Source organism: Abramis brama, assembly GCF_963993115.1.
Source record: "Abramis brama genome assembly, chromosome: 5".
In the NCBI taxonomy this organism is placed as follows: domain Eukaryota; kingdom Metazoa; phylum Chordata; class Actinopteri; order Cypriniformes; family Leuciscidae; genus Abramis; species Abramis brama.
Genome location: NC_139967.1, coordinates 1,192,501 through 1,207,500, shown reverse-complemented (window position 1 = coordinate 1,207,500; position 15,000 = coordinate 1,192,501). Strand labels below are relative to the sequence as shown.

Genomic DNA, 15,000 nt, shown 5'->3' with positions numbered 1-15,000 from the left:
CACAAACTCACACTCGCGCACACAAACTCACACTCGCGCACACAAACTCACACTCGCGCACACTCTTACACTCACACTCGCACACACAAACTCGCACACACAAACTTGCACACACAAACTCACACTCGCGCACACTCTTACACTCACACTCGCACACACAAACTCACACTCGCACACACAAACTCACACTCGCGCACACTCTTACACTCACACTCGCACACACAGACTCACACTCGTGCACACGCTTCACGGACTGAATTTGAAAGCTGAGACTTTGTTTCATATCAGAAGTAATGAAGCACAAAGCTCTCTGTGATTGTTGGATGGAGATACAAACAGTTTTAACCGCAATCTGACAATCCTGGCTGTAACTACGGCTGATTCAGAGCCCATAATTCAACACTAGAGAGAGGTTCTTTACACACAGAGTGAGTTTCAGTATGATGTGTATTTCTGCTCCCTCTTGATTGTCAGGATATAATCGGCCCTGATCATCGGCTGTTTTTGAACAATCGACTGATAGTGAAAATAATATTCTGACTATTGTCTGTTACATCGGTGCATCCCTGTACATGTACACGTTAATGATCGATAATGTGCATGAGTAGATATATATTGCTGATATCTACTCAGAGAATGCAGACGTGTCATTTATGATCCTGTCGTGTGATTGTGAGTGTGTGTTGTGTCCAGGCGAAGGAACAGGGGAAAGCGGAGGTGGAGGAGCTGCTCTCTAAACTCGACAAGGTACAAATCACCATCAAACACACGACGACTGAAATTCATTAGAAATCTGCTGGTGTCCCTCTGAGTGAATAATTAAAGCACAGTCTCAATAATTCATCTGTCATCAGATTTGCCTCAAACGACTCTAAGCGACTGGACGTCCCTGTGGGCTTTATTTCAGCTTTGACTGAGCGTTTAATCTGATCTCATGATGCCAGTCCACAGAGCCGTCACAGTAACATCACACTGGTGCTAAATTATTATTATTATTAATGAACCAGCTCATTTATATCAGGTTCAAATTTGTGATTTCTAGACCTCTAAAACCACAGAAAATAATACAATCTTTAACTCATGGACAATTAGTGTGTGTGTGTGTGTCAATCATCCTCAATGATGCTCACTTCGCTCTTCATACTGAAACCTCTCTCTGGTCAAGTAGTTTCATTTTGAGAGGACACTCTTCTGCGTGAATAAATGTTTTCATAAATGTGATGATAAGCTCATCTATTAATACCAGACATTCAAGCACTACTGATACTCGGCATATAGACAGACATTCATTACAAGAGCTGTATATAGATGCAGTTTACCAATAACATGGCACTTGACCTAATAACCTTTTAGAGTTTATTATTATTATTATTATTTATTTTATTTTATTTTTTATATTTTTTTTTCTTATTTTATTTTATGGTTTATTATATTTTATTTTCCATCTTGGGCCATATACAGGGAAAGCTTATTTTGTTTTATATATTTTATTTCTTGTTCAATTTAATGTTTTTTTTATATATATATATATATTTTATTTAAAATTATGATATTTCTTTTTTTATTTCTTGTTTAATTTAATTTTTAATTTTTATTTTTCATTCTTGGACCATATGCAGAGAAAGCTCATTTTATTTGATATATTTTATTACTTGTTTAATGTAATGCTTTTATTGTATTATATTATATTAAATTAATTTAATTCTTGTTTAATTGGATGTTTTATTTTGTTATATTATTTTCCATCTTGGGCCATACACAGAGAAAGCTCTTTTTATTTTATATATTTTATTTCTTGTTTAATTTAATGTTTTATTTAATTTTTTCCATCTCGGGCCATACACAGAGAAAGCCTCGACAGGTGTCCTGTCCATCTCCTTTTATTTTATTTATTTAATATATTTATGTATTTTAATTTGTTTTAGTTTTAGTTTTCTGCATTATGATGGGCCATTGTTCTGTAGGCTACTTTGAAGAGTTTTACGGTTTGCAGTGAAACACAAAAGCCCTAATATTACTTGTTCAATCTCAGCCTGATGCCAATAATAAATAAATAAATAATGATATTAATACATGATATAGTGAGCGATAAATCACAGTTTATAGTAGTTTTAGATGCACTTCTTGGTGATCATCTCTATAGTTTCCTCGCCGTCCTGCTGCTAAACGTCTCTTTGAATCAGTTATACGTCTCCATCAATGACTTAACATGCGCTGACGTTTAATTTCCTGTGATTACACACTCGTCTGCTGTGATCGTCACAGTGTGTGTAATAAGAGTGACTTCATGAGGATTCTGTGTTTCAGACCAACGCCGAACAGCAGCTGAAGATCCAGGAGCTGCAGGACAAGCTCTCAAAGGTACCGTGTGTCTTCTGGTTCGTTCGATTGAAAGTACAGTAAATACAGTAAAAAATTTGAAATATTATTATAATGTAAATCATCTGTTTTCTATGTGAATATATAGTAAAGTGTAATTTATTCCTGTGATCAAAGCTGAATTTTCAGCATCATTACTCCAGTCTTCAGTGTCACATGATCCTTCAGAAATCACTCTAATATGATGATTTGATGCTCAAGAAACATTTATGATTATTATCCGTGTTGAAAACAGATATTTATGTGGAAACTGTCAAACGTTTTATTTTCCAGGATTCTTTGATGAATAGAAAGTTCTAAAGAACAGCATTTATCTGAGATAGAATATTTTGTAACATTATAAATGTCTTTACTGTCACTTTTGATCAGTTTAATGTGTCCTTGATGAATACAAGTATTAATAAAAATAAAAAAATGTATTAAATACAGGAAATTCTACCACGATCTATTTTACTTCAATACATATTAGAATTACAGTGATTTGAAGTTAAATGTGCTTAATTTCATGAAAATAATTTAAAAAAAAAATTTTTTTTTTATTTATGCGTAATATAATTTCGTTTAATTTTGATGTGTAATATGACTGTTCTAGTGTCAGGAAATGCCTGTCTGTTACATTATACTGTATATTCATATTAATTAATAATATTCTGTATGTTACTGTTATTTTGTTGCACACAAACACAAGCATGTTTGAATGGACAGAGGATCTGAAGGTCATAGATTGACCTCTTGGCCTAGAACTACACTTATATAATGTGTATAATGCAGTTCATAGCGCTACATGTGTGACCTCTGACCCCGCAGGCGGTGAAGGCGAGCACTGAAGCCACAGAGCTTCTGCAAAACATCCGTCAGGCCAAAGAGCGTCTGGAGCGAGAGCTGGAGCGTCTGCGCAGTAAATCTGACCCCAGCGACACCCTGCGCAGACGCCTGCGGGAGACCGAGGTACAGCGCTCACTCAGACGAGCTAGACCAACAGATCATGAACATTACGCCTTGACAAGGCTGCTGGTGCATTGTGGGACTTACAATCTGTGAATCGACTGACAGCGTTATCAGCTGAGACTAGTTCTCATTATAGACTAATGTCTGATCAAATGCGTTTCTCATCGCTAGTTAATGCATTAACCAATCTTAACTAACGGGACCTTATTGTAAAGTGATCGGTTTATTGACTTGCATGACATTTAGCCTCATTTACTACAAATTTTCATTGATGTAATAAATCTGGATGTTTTACTTGTCAGTTTTAAGTAATTGTCATATTCTCAGTAATGATTAGGTAACACATTACAATAAGGTTCATTAGTTAACATGCACTAATAGTAAACTGCACTTATACAGCATTTATTAATCTTTCTTAATGTTAATCTCAACATTTACTAATACTTTATTCAAATCTTGTTAACATTCGTTAATGCACTGTGAACTAACAATGAATGACTATTTTATTAACTAACGTTAACAAAGATTAACAAATACAGCAACAAATGTATTGCTCATAGTTAGTTATGTTAGTTAATACATTAACTAATGTTAACTAATGAACCTTATTGTAAAGTGTTACAAATGATTATTATTAGAGCTCATTACTTTAATACAGTATTTTATTGCATTATATTATAAAATATTGCACACTTTTTTTATTTCAATAAGCACACGTTTATTGTGTCTCTTCTGCTCACCAATGCTGCATTTATTTGATCTAAAATACAGTGAAAATGTGAAATATTATTATAATAATGTAAATCATTTGTTTTCTATGTGAATATACAGTAAAGTGTAATTTATTCCTGTGATCAAAGCTGAATTTTCAGCATCATTACTCCAGTCTTCAGTGTCACATGATCCTTCAGAAATCACTCTAATATGAGGATTTGATGCTCAAGAAACATTTATGATTATTATCAATGTTGAAAAGATTTTTTTTCCAGAATTGATTGATTGAATAGAAATTTTAAAAAAGCATTTACTTGAAATATAACTTTTTTTAAACATTTTAAATCTCTTTACAGTCACTTGATCAATTTAATGCATCCATTAATAAATTCTTTCATTAGAAATACGTTTGAGCAGTAGTGTATACTACAGATAATACTATCATGATGTGTTTTGCTCTAATACATATTTGAATGACAGTAATTATGATAATTTGGGGGCTAAATATGCTTAATTGTCATGAAAATTCAATGCAAAAAAATCTTAACAGGTTTAATTTTCTTTATGAGAAATATAATTTCTTATTTGTGATTTTGGTGTGTAATATGAATGAGACAGTTTTATTCCTGAACCTGTGATAAGTGTTAAATCATCACTTTGTTGCTGTCAGGAGGGCAGAAAGACGTTGGAAAACCAAGTGAAGCGTCTGGAGATGGTGGAGCGGCGAGAGAATAAACTGAAGGACGACATCCAGACCAAATCCCAACAGATCCAACAGATGGCTGAGAAGATACTGGTGAGAGAGACGGATCAGACTAGCAAAGATTAAACCTCTAACACGCCTCCTTAACCAGCTGACCTCACACACACACACACACTCACAGGTCTCTCTTCACGTTTGTCTTTGCACCGTCATCCTTGTGCATCTGAGTTTCCTGCAGATTAGCATATAACAACAGAACACACACTCACACTAACAAGATGTCCCATCTGCTGCCACACACACACACCTCTTCACCTCTCGATGAGGAACACACACACCTTCAGGCCGTCGCGTCCACCAGCACACGGCTTCTCAAAGCAAGTCCATTTCTGCACTTCTCCTGCTGATGGGGTTTTAAAACATCGCTGTGTGTGTGTGTGTGTGTGTGTGTTACCTGACGCTGGGCTGTGTGTGTGTGTGTTTAGGAGCTGGAGGAAAACTTGCGGGACACGCAGGCGACGGCTCAGAGGATGGAAGCTCATCTGGTGCAGAAAGAGCGGCTCTACGAGGACAAAATCAAGGTAAAGTTTGAACGGAGAGGAATAACCACAGTATTGTCTTCTGTAGAGCGGCTCATAGCTGGATTGAGCTCGTTATTTCATCAGGGTTCGTACAAGGTGCTTGAATCTGACTTTCTGAGATTTAAGTCCTGGAAAACCCTTAAACAGCCATATTTATGAAGAGGTACTTGAAAAGTGCTTGAAGTATTGAAAGACAATATATGTGAAATTAGTGTTTTATTTTATCGATAAAACAATATTTTCGCACAAAATGTAACGCTGCCGCCCGACTGGAGGAGGCATTTCTATGCCATTTCTATTTCTAATGACTATAGAGGCATTTCACATGGCTATGAGTGTGATATTGCTCATATAATTATCCAAGTATATGATACAGCTTTTATTCTTCAGGTCAAAAATAGACCAATAGAATAGACCCCCATTTTATTAATGGGGGGGGGGGGATCAGTTTCAATTAGAGAAGCGATATCTTTGTCATAGTATCCTTTCAATGTCAATTGCATGTGCCATTATTAGTAATTTATTAGTTTATTTTCCTTCATTTATTTAAAAAAAAATTTTTTATTTGAAAGATAGTAAAGATACTGTTTGATAAATGCCATCTCTGATTGTAGTCCTTGAAAACCTAAAAAGTAGTGCTTTAAAAGTCCTAAATAGCCCTGGAATTAGATTTTCACGTCGTCTTAGAGCTGCTTTACAGCATCATAACTGATGCTTCATTTGATTCTGTTATTTTCCCGTTTATTATTGTGAAGCTGCTTTGAAACAATATGTATTGTATAAAACGCTATAGAAACGAAGCTAATGACAGTCAGAATAATGTGTGCCAGTCAGTCTGTTAATGGAAGAGGAACATGACAGATGCATCGCTACTTTGTTCAGCTGTCAGTGACTAGCGGTGGGCGATTCGGCAAAATATCACATCAAGATTTCTTTCTGAAAAATCATGATTCATGATTTTATCCCCATTTTTTTATTCCGGTTTGACTTTTTGCAAGTGCCTGAGCACTTAATTTCCCTAGCCTTACAAGCTAACTCTTTCCCCGCCATCAACATTCAACGGCATATACATCAAAACTGCCTTATGTTAGCGAATGAAATGTTGACGAGGACGAGCTGTAGTTGATGGACTCGATCTGTGTTTCGATCATCGTTCTGACTCTGATCCGGATGTAGTCTGTGACTAAAACACGATTTCTCAGCTTTTGGCTCAAAATGTTAATGTTTTATGAACCTCACCCACATTCAAGTGTTGATAAAAAAAGAATGCATGAAACTAGAATAAAACTGGGTTGTTTTTTTTGTTTAATAGGAGAGGGTTTGTTATTTCTTTTGATTTATTGCATGTTCAGATATTCATACAACCAAATATTCTGGGGACCACGTGCAAATGATCAAACACTTGTGCAAATGATCAAAAGTGCTGGTGCTGGCTACTACTTTTGTTCAAAATGCTGGAGGGGAAAGTGTTAACAAAATATAAAAGTGTTAAATATAAAAAAAATGACATCTTTATTTCATTATTTTATCTTTGTTATTAAAAATACATACAATATAATATATACAAATGAAGTATCAGCATAAATGACCCAGACGGAAGCAGGTTTATTAACTTATCACTTTAAGACTGAACGCACAGATCTAATATTCAGAACCACATCTGGTTTTCTCCAAACTGTTTACGTTCACTTAATACATGACTGTGTTTATGTAAACCTGGTGTGTATTTGACAGTTTAAGTGCAATAATATGTGAAAGATAACTTAGTTCGTGTGCGCGGATGGATGTCACATGACATTTTATATATTTTTTTTTTTAAAGATTTCTAATTAAAATAAATGCTGTTCTCCTGAACTTTCTATTCATCAAAGTGTAAATGTAAATAACTGTTTTCAACATTGATAATAATCATAAATGTTTCTTGATCATCAAATCATCATAATGATGCTGAAAATTCAGCTTTGATCACAGGAATAAATTACACTTTACTATATATTCACATAGAAAACAGATGATTTACAGTGGAATAATATTTCACAGTTTTTAATGTGTTTTTGATCAAATAAATGCAGTTTTGATGAGCAGAAGAGACTTTCAAAAACATTAAATAATCTTACCCACCCCAAACTTTTAAACGGTAGTTTATAGATTATATAATCTTTAATCAAAACGTTTATTGTGTTCCTTCAATGACCTTTTCCTTTTTTTAAGAGTTTAAATGCCAGACTTTTATTCTCACTCTATAAAAATGAATAAAATCTATGAATAAAAAGTATTTTTGCTTGAAAATCGTAATTTCAATGTACAATGTGTCATATTTGATGATAAAGAATCAATCAGTGTCTGTAAACGCCACAACAAACACTTTAGAGAAGTTTCTCTTCGATGATAATGTGAACGACTCTGATCTGAACATCAGAAAACATCATTCAGGGAAGATTTTCACAGTGGGTGTCATTGCCAAATCAGTTTCAAATCCATTTCTTCTCATTTGATCAATTCAGAGTTCATCAGAACTCCGTATCTGAGTGAGCCGATCTGTTGAGCGATGTTGATGACGGTGTGTGTGCAGGTTCTGGAGGCTCAGATGAAGGCAGATCTGGCTGATAAAGACGGTCTGGAGCAGAAGCGAGCTCAACACGAGGAAGAGGCGCGTGAGAAATGCAAACTCATCAGCGAGCAGAAAGCCGTGAGTGTCTCGTCTTCATCTGAGGTTCAGTTGTGTTCGCTGTAGAGACACTCTAGTTCACTCTGATCTACTGGAAGACTGAAGCCTGTTACATCAGGAGTTTCGTGCTGATGATTAGTTGTCTTATGAATTATTGCGGTTTACGATTTAATTCTGTTTTGTTCATGTTACTCACAGTGTAAGCCGATACATGATTTTTTATGTTGCTTGAAATCATATATAAAATAATAATACAAATGATGTTTTACCGTAACGCTGCAATATTAATATTTATATAATTATTTATAATATAATATAATATAATATAATGCAGTCTGATTAAACCCACAAACATTCATATTTTTGTGTACTTTTTTTTAACAGTGTTTTTTTTATATTCTTTATTCTTTCACTGGAAAAAGAGACACAATATTGTGCATTTGATCAAGCACTTAAATTTCTCTTATTTCGATGGCAAAATGTGATTGAAATTTTAACTCAATCTCAAATAACTGCGATTAGATTTGCATAACCACGACCAGACGATTAGTTAATAATCATGACAGGCCTAGAAAGCTTTATGGGTAATAAATGGATGTGTTAACTGATGAGTTGACATGTTTAATTTTAGGGATGCACCGAAATGAACATTTTGGCCGATACCGATAACCGATAATTTTTTTATATTTGAAAGCCGATAACCGATATATCAGCCGAAAAATCTAAATCCAAATTTATATATAAGTTTTGAGAGCCTGATTATAAAAACTAAAGTCTCACCAGTAAAATCCACGTCCCAAACACACAATTATAATAATGTTCTCAATATAATTTTATGTAGCCGATATGACAGACTTGATTCCAATCATATTTCAAGCAATTCAAAACCATCATGTTGAGCAGTGCGCATCTGAAGCGTCTCAGCTCAAGGAAATAACACATTATTTATCGATACCGATATGTTGGCCAATATATCGTGCATCACTATTGATTTTAAACATTAAATTATATGTAAATTATATTAAAATGATGTCATATAATTTCTTGATTTATGATAATCAGATATATAATTTATAAATGTATCATTTGATATTTGGGATGAGATTCGCTCTTCTCATTTTCAAGCCCTTCAGCCCTTCATCCAGTTAACCCGTTAGACTTTAGCTAACTAGATTAGCGTCTCCTATCGTATGGCTGATCTCAGACTCACATGCTCACCGTGTGACACTGCATCTAGAACACCATCTAACAAAAAGTTTTCCTTATGAAGAGTTTATCATTAGCAGCCATGACATTCTTCAAAAATTATTTTTTTGAGTTTTAATGAACTCATCTTATGGGCTTCGATGTTCTGTTATTAAAAGTCAAGTGTGTAATTTACAACACTAGCAGCAACAAATGATGTTTCTCAAACAGCGAGCATCTGTGTCCTCATGCTGGATTCTGAGCATGTTTCTCTCCACAGACCATCAACGCCATGGACAACAAGATGAAGAGTCTGGAGCAGCGGATCGCTGAGCTCTCCGAGGCCAATAAACTGGCGGCCAACAGCAGCATTTACACACAGAAAAACATGTAAGAGACACCAGAAACCGGCCCGGTTCAGACTTGTGTTTCCTGGTTTGGTTTCACATTGACTTAATTCTGTCGAACCATGGTGGATTTGTGTTCATCTTATGTAATTACAAATGTGCACGCTGCATGATAGAAAACAGAACGCGGGTCAATTTATGTGACCCTGGACCACAGAACCAGTCACATGGGTCAATTTTTTTAAATTGAGATGTATACATCATCTGAAAGCTGAATAAATAAGCTTTCCATTGATGTGTGGTTTGTTAGGATTGGACGATATTTGGCTGATATAAAACTATTGTAAATCTGGAATCTGAGGGTACCAAAAAATCTAAACATTGAGAAAATCTCCTTTAAAGTTGTTCATTTATGTTGGCGATTGTGCTGCATTCACTCACACAAATACATGTTTGATATATTTACGGTTGGAAATGTGCAAAATATCTTCATGGAACATGATCTTTACTGAATATCCTCATGATTTTTGGCATAAAAGAAAAATCTATAATTTTGTCCGATACAGTGTATTGTTGATCCAGGGTCACAATATTGTGTGTTTTTTTAAATTATTTTTTAATTAAGCAGCAGAGTGAACTTTTTCTAGAAAACTTCTTTTTCTAGAAGTCACTCTGGTTAAGCTAGTTGTAGAAAAGCATGTGAATGATTATTTGAATGAGTTTAGATTAATTTAAAAATTGTATAATCATCGTTTAATCAACTCTCTGACAGTCTGCGATATGTAATTTCTACGATAATAGACATGAGTAGGTCGCTCGCTTTGCAAAAACACTTTAATATTCAAAATATCATTTTTAAAACATCTCATAGCATTATTTAAAGTCCCCCTGTAGTCAATAATTTTATCCTTTAAAACTCATCTTTGATCACCAAAATTACATATTCAAAGTTTTTCCTTTAAAATGTCTTCATGCCTATACATATCTTGAATGTAACTCGACACCCTTGCCTCATTTAGTATGTGTGGTTCTATGAATATGCAAATGAGCCCCGCCTCCACTCACTCACTCAGCTCAGAGATCCACTGGTTGACGATCACACGTTGATCTGATTGGTTACAAGGTAGTTTGTGACGTCAGAAACACCAGCGATTTCAAAGCGTGTTTTTGAGACTGTCTTTGGTTCACTGCAGTATTAAGGAGGAAATACTCAGCAATGGAGTCGACTTATGAATTTACACATGCTTTGTCTTAAAGCATATTAAAAACCACATATAAACAACATTAAAAGCTGGATTTACACCACAGGGGGACTTTAAAGAAATCAAATCATCCAGCTACGAGTTGAATCACATCATTACAAACTTTGATTTGACACTTGAATCAAGTGCTTTAGATTTAATGGGTGACGGAGGAATTGCAATATTTGACGTTTTGCAGTTTAACAAGAACAAGTTTGTTGTTTTGAGAAACTCTTCCCAGGAGAAGCAGCAGTGATGCTTCTGAAATGTTCACTCTATTTACTGTAAATCAAGGCCTTTAACACTTAAACATCTTAAAGATCATGTGCCGAGATCCGCCGGTAAACCACAGTGTGTGTGCTGGTGTTTCCCAGGAAAGCTCAGGAGGAGATGATCTCAGAGCTGCGGCAGCAGAAGTTTTACCTGGAGTCTCAGGCGGGAAAACTAGAAGCCCAGAACGCCAAACTAGAGGAACATCTGGAGAAGATGAGCCAACAGGAGCAGAGCCGGAAGAGCCGTATTCTGGAGCTGGAGACCAGACTGAGGGAGGTGAGAGGATCCGCTCGCTTCCACGGGGCTAAACACTGTATCCCACACTCAGAACAATAGTGGGAATAGTTAAAGGGGTCGTCGGATGCCCATTTTCCACAAGTTGGTGTGATTCTTTAGGGTGTTCATGTAAAGTTTTTAACATACTTTGGTTAAAATTCCTCAATGGTTGTGTAAAACAGCAGCCTTTTACCTCCTCTAAAACAGCTCTGTTCACAGCGACCCGTTTCAGTGCATGTCTCTTTAAATGAGCAACTGCTCACCCATGGGGGGCTGACACTGTAGATATAGTGTGTGTGAGTGATGGGTAGGTTTAGGGGTCGGTTAGTTGTGTGTGTGTGTGCGTGTGTGTGTGTGTGGGTGAGTGATGGGTAGGTTTAGGGGTCGGTTAGTTGTGTGTGTGTGTGCGTGTGTGTGTGTGTGTGTGGGTGAGTGATGGGTAGGTTTAGGGGTCGGTTAGTTGTGTGTGTGTGTGCGTGTGTGTGTGTGTGTGTGTGTGTGAGTGATGGGTAGGTTTAGGGGTCGGTTAGTTGTGTGTGTGTGTGCGTGTGTGTGTGTGTGTGTGGGTGAGTGATGGGTAGGTTTAGTGGTCGGGTTAGTTGTGGGTGTGTGGGTGAGTGATGGGTAGGTTTAGGGGTCGGGTTATTTTGTGTGTGTGTGTGTGTGTGTGTGGGTGAGTGATGGGTAGGTTTAGGGGTCGGGTTATTTTGTGTGTGTGTGTGATGGTAGGGTTAATGTAGGGGGACAGAATGTACAGTTTGTACAGTATAAAAACCGTGTGTGTGTGTTTCAGATGGGTCTGGAGCACGAGGAGCAGAAGCTGGAGATCAAGCGTCAGGTGACGGAGCTCACGCTGTCTCTGCAGGAGAGAGAGTCTCAGATCTGCAGTCTTCAGGCCGCGAGACAAGCGCTGGAGAGCCAGTTACAGCAGGCCAAGACCGAGCTGGAGGAGACCACAGCCGAGGCCGAGGAGGAGATCACTGCGCTCAGGGTGAGAACACACACATCACACGCACATCACACGCAGTCACTCACGCTTTCCAACACCTTTTAGGCTAATATGTGACCCTGGATCACACAACCAGTCACATGACGCACGGGTATATTTGTGGCAATATCCAACAATACATTGTACGGGTCAAAATTATCGATTTTTCTTTTATGGCAAAAATCATGAGGATATTCAGTAAAGATCATGTTCCATGAAGATATTTTGTAACTTTCCTACCGTAAATATATAAAACATGTATCTGTGTGAGTGAATGCAGCACAATCGCCAACATAAATGAACAAGAGGAGATTTTCTCAATGTTTCGATTTTTTTGCACCCTCAGATTCCAGATTTACAATAGTTGTATATCAGCCAAATATCGCCCTATCCTAACAAACCACACAGTTATTTGTGTGTGTGTGTGTATATATATATATATATATATATATATATATATATATATATATATACACACATTTATACTAAGATACATTTCACTGGCAATGAAGACCCAAAAACAGCCTATTTAATTGTAAAGGTCAAAGAGAAGGTGTAAAATGGTCATGAAAAATTATTTTTTTTGGAAACATGGACTAACATTTATAATAGCGTTTGAGCAGATACTGCATCTCTAAATGACACACACACACACACACACACACACACACAGCATCTGATCATGTGTGTGTCCTCCTCCTCCAGGCCCACAGAGATGAGATTCAACACAAGTTCGACGCGCTGAGGGACAGCTGTTCGGTAAGATTTCCCACAATCCCCTGTTCTCTGCGGTATGGAAACAGTGTAGCATCGGCTTGTTGTGCTTTGCTAGCATGATTTCAACCTCTCCATTTGGCTTGAGGATCCTCAGGGATCGGGAACAGAGCTCAGAGAGAAACTATTGATTAAAACAGCCGAAGAAAGAAGAGATCTTAAGAGTCGGTATCTTCTTCTCTTGGCCGTGACGCAACAGGAGAATCGATACACACTGATGCCTCATTTATCATTGACCACAGACCCCAGATCAGCAGATTCACTCGCCCCACCCTCTAAATCCAGTTAAAGGCTTCCTAACTCTCCAACAGTGATTGTGGCAGAGCGACTCTAATGTGTTCAAAAAAATGCTTTTCTTACTCGATATTTTTGTCTTGTTTCCAGTCCAAATATCTAAACATTCTTGCATTTACTAGATGAGTAAAATGACATAAGATATTAAGTATTGTTTTCTGGGGAAATAAATAAAAATTAATTGAGTTGTTGCTTAAAATAAGCAAAATTATCTCCCAATGGAGTCAGAAAAAAAATCTTAATTCTAACAGAAACAAGATAACCTCACCAATAGATGCTGCTAGAAATCACACACTGCACCTTTAAATAATCTTTCACAGATTTATTAAATTTTTTTGTTTGTCTAAGTTTGTTTTAATTATGTTCTACTTATAATATTATGTTGTTAATTGTTTAATATCTGCCATGTAATAGCCGGCGATGCTGATATGGCAATAAACTCGAATACTCCTGCTACTCTGTCACAGGTGATCACAGACCTGGAGGAGCAGCTGACCCAGCTGACCCAGGAGAACGCCGAGCTGAACCGGCAGAACTTCTACCTGTCCAAACAGCTGGACGAGCTGACGCTGGAGAGCGAGGAGAGACTGCAGCTCAGTCAAGATGTGGACCGTCTGCGCAGAGAAGTGGCCGACCGAGAGATGCACCTCAACAACCAGAAGCAGGTGCTTCATCTGCACACACACACACACACACACACAACTCCATATGTGGAGCGAATCCAGGTGCATTTACACTCACTGTTCCTTGAAAGTGGAGTCAAGTGTCTTTGTGGCTGTTTACACGACACCGTTGTCAACTAAAAACGTAAAACTTGTTAGCGTTTTGGCCGTTCATTTACACACCAACGGTGTTTTGGGCGCCTGAAAACGCAAACTTTTGAAAACGGGTTTTTGAAAACGATCTCCGTGTTCAAACAACAAAAACGAGAATCTCTGAAGACGATGACATCATCCACATGCGTATTACGTGTTCAGTCTATAGAGTTTCATCGCCATCTACTGGCCTGGGAGCAGAATACAGCGTCCCTTATCTTGTCCCCCTGTAGTCAAACATTTTATCTCTTAAAACTCATCTTTGATCACCAAAATTACATATTTAAATGTTTTTTCCTTGAAAAAGCCTTAAAATATCTTGAATGTAACTCGACACCCTTGCCTCATTTAGTATGCGCGGTTCTATGAATATGCAAATGAGCCCCGCCTCCACTCACTCACTCAGCTCAGAGATCCACTGGTTGACGATCACACGTTGATCTGATTGGTTACAAGGTAGTTTGTGACGTCAGAAACACCAGCGATTTCAAAGCGTGTTTTTGAGACTGTCTTTGGTTCACTGCAGTTTTAAGGAGGAAATACTCAGCAATGGAGTCGACTTATGAATTTACACATGGTTTGTCTTAAAGCAGATTAAAAACACCACAAAAGACCTATTCGGACGGTAAATGTTTCTCGTGGACGTCTGTAAAAATACATTTGCATGGCACCTCAGTGATCAAACTCATGCATTCGGATGGGGATTTATTGACGGTGGAGGAGCGAGTTTTGTAATCCCACGAACCCGGGAACGCTCTGCTCATGTGGTCAGTCACATGATTGTCTGCTGTAAATAAAATGTCATATGCTTGGG

The 15,000-nt window shown here is 37.2% G+C and overlaps 1 protein-coding gene across 7 annotated transcripts in view; it reads left to right on the top strand.

Annotated features, from left to right (window-relative positions):
* The window catches only part of cita (citron rho-interacting serine/threonine kinase a), a 112,156-nt gene that overhangs the window by 59,358 nt on the left and 37,798 nt on the right, over positions 1-15,000 (top strand). For all 7 annotated transcript variants that reach the window (XM_084114911.1, XM_084114908.1, XM_084114907.1 and 4 more), the window contains exons 15-25: positions 694-747; positions 2,308-2,361; positions 3,187-3,327; positions 4,712-4,837; positions 5,230-5,325; positions 7,898-8,014; positions 9,459-9,568; positions 11,141-11,315; positions 12,109-12,306; positions 13,009-13,062; positions 13,839-14,036. In XM_084114911.1, the coding sequence (XP_083971037.1) occupies positions 694-747; positions 2,308-2,361; positions 3,187-3,327; positions 4,712-4,837; positions 5,230-5,325; positions 7,898-8,014; positions 9,459-9,568; positions 11,141-11,315; positions 12,109-12,306; positions 13,009-13,062; positions 13,839-14,036 (1,323 nt within the window). The remainder of the gene's footprint in view (positions 1-693; positions 748-2,307; positions 2,362-3,186; positions 3,328-4,711; positions 4,838-5,229; positions 5,326-7,897; positions 8,015-9,458; positions 9,569-11,140; positions 11,316-12,108; positions 12,307-13,008; positions 13,063-13,838; positions 14,037-15,000) is intronic.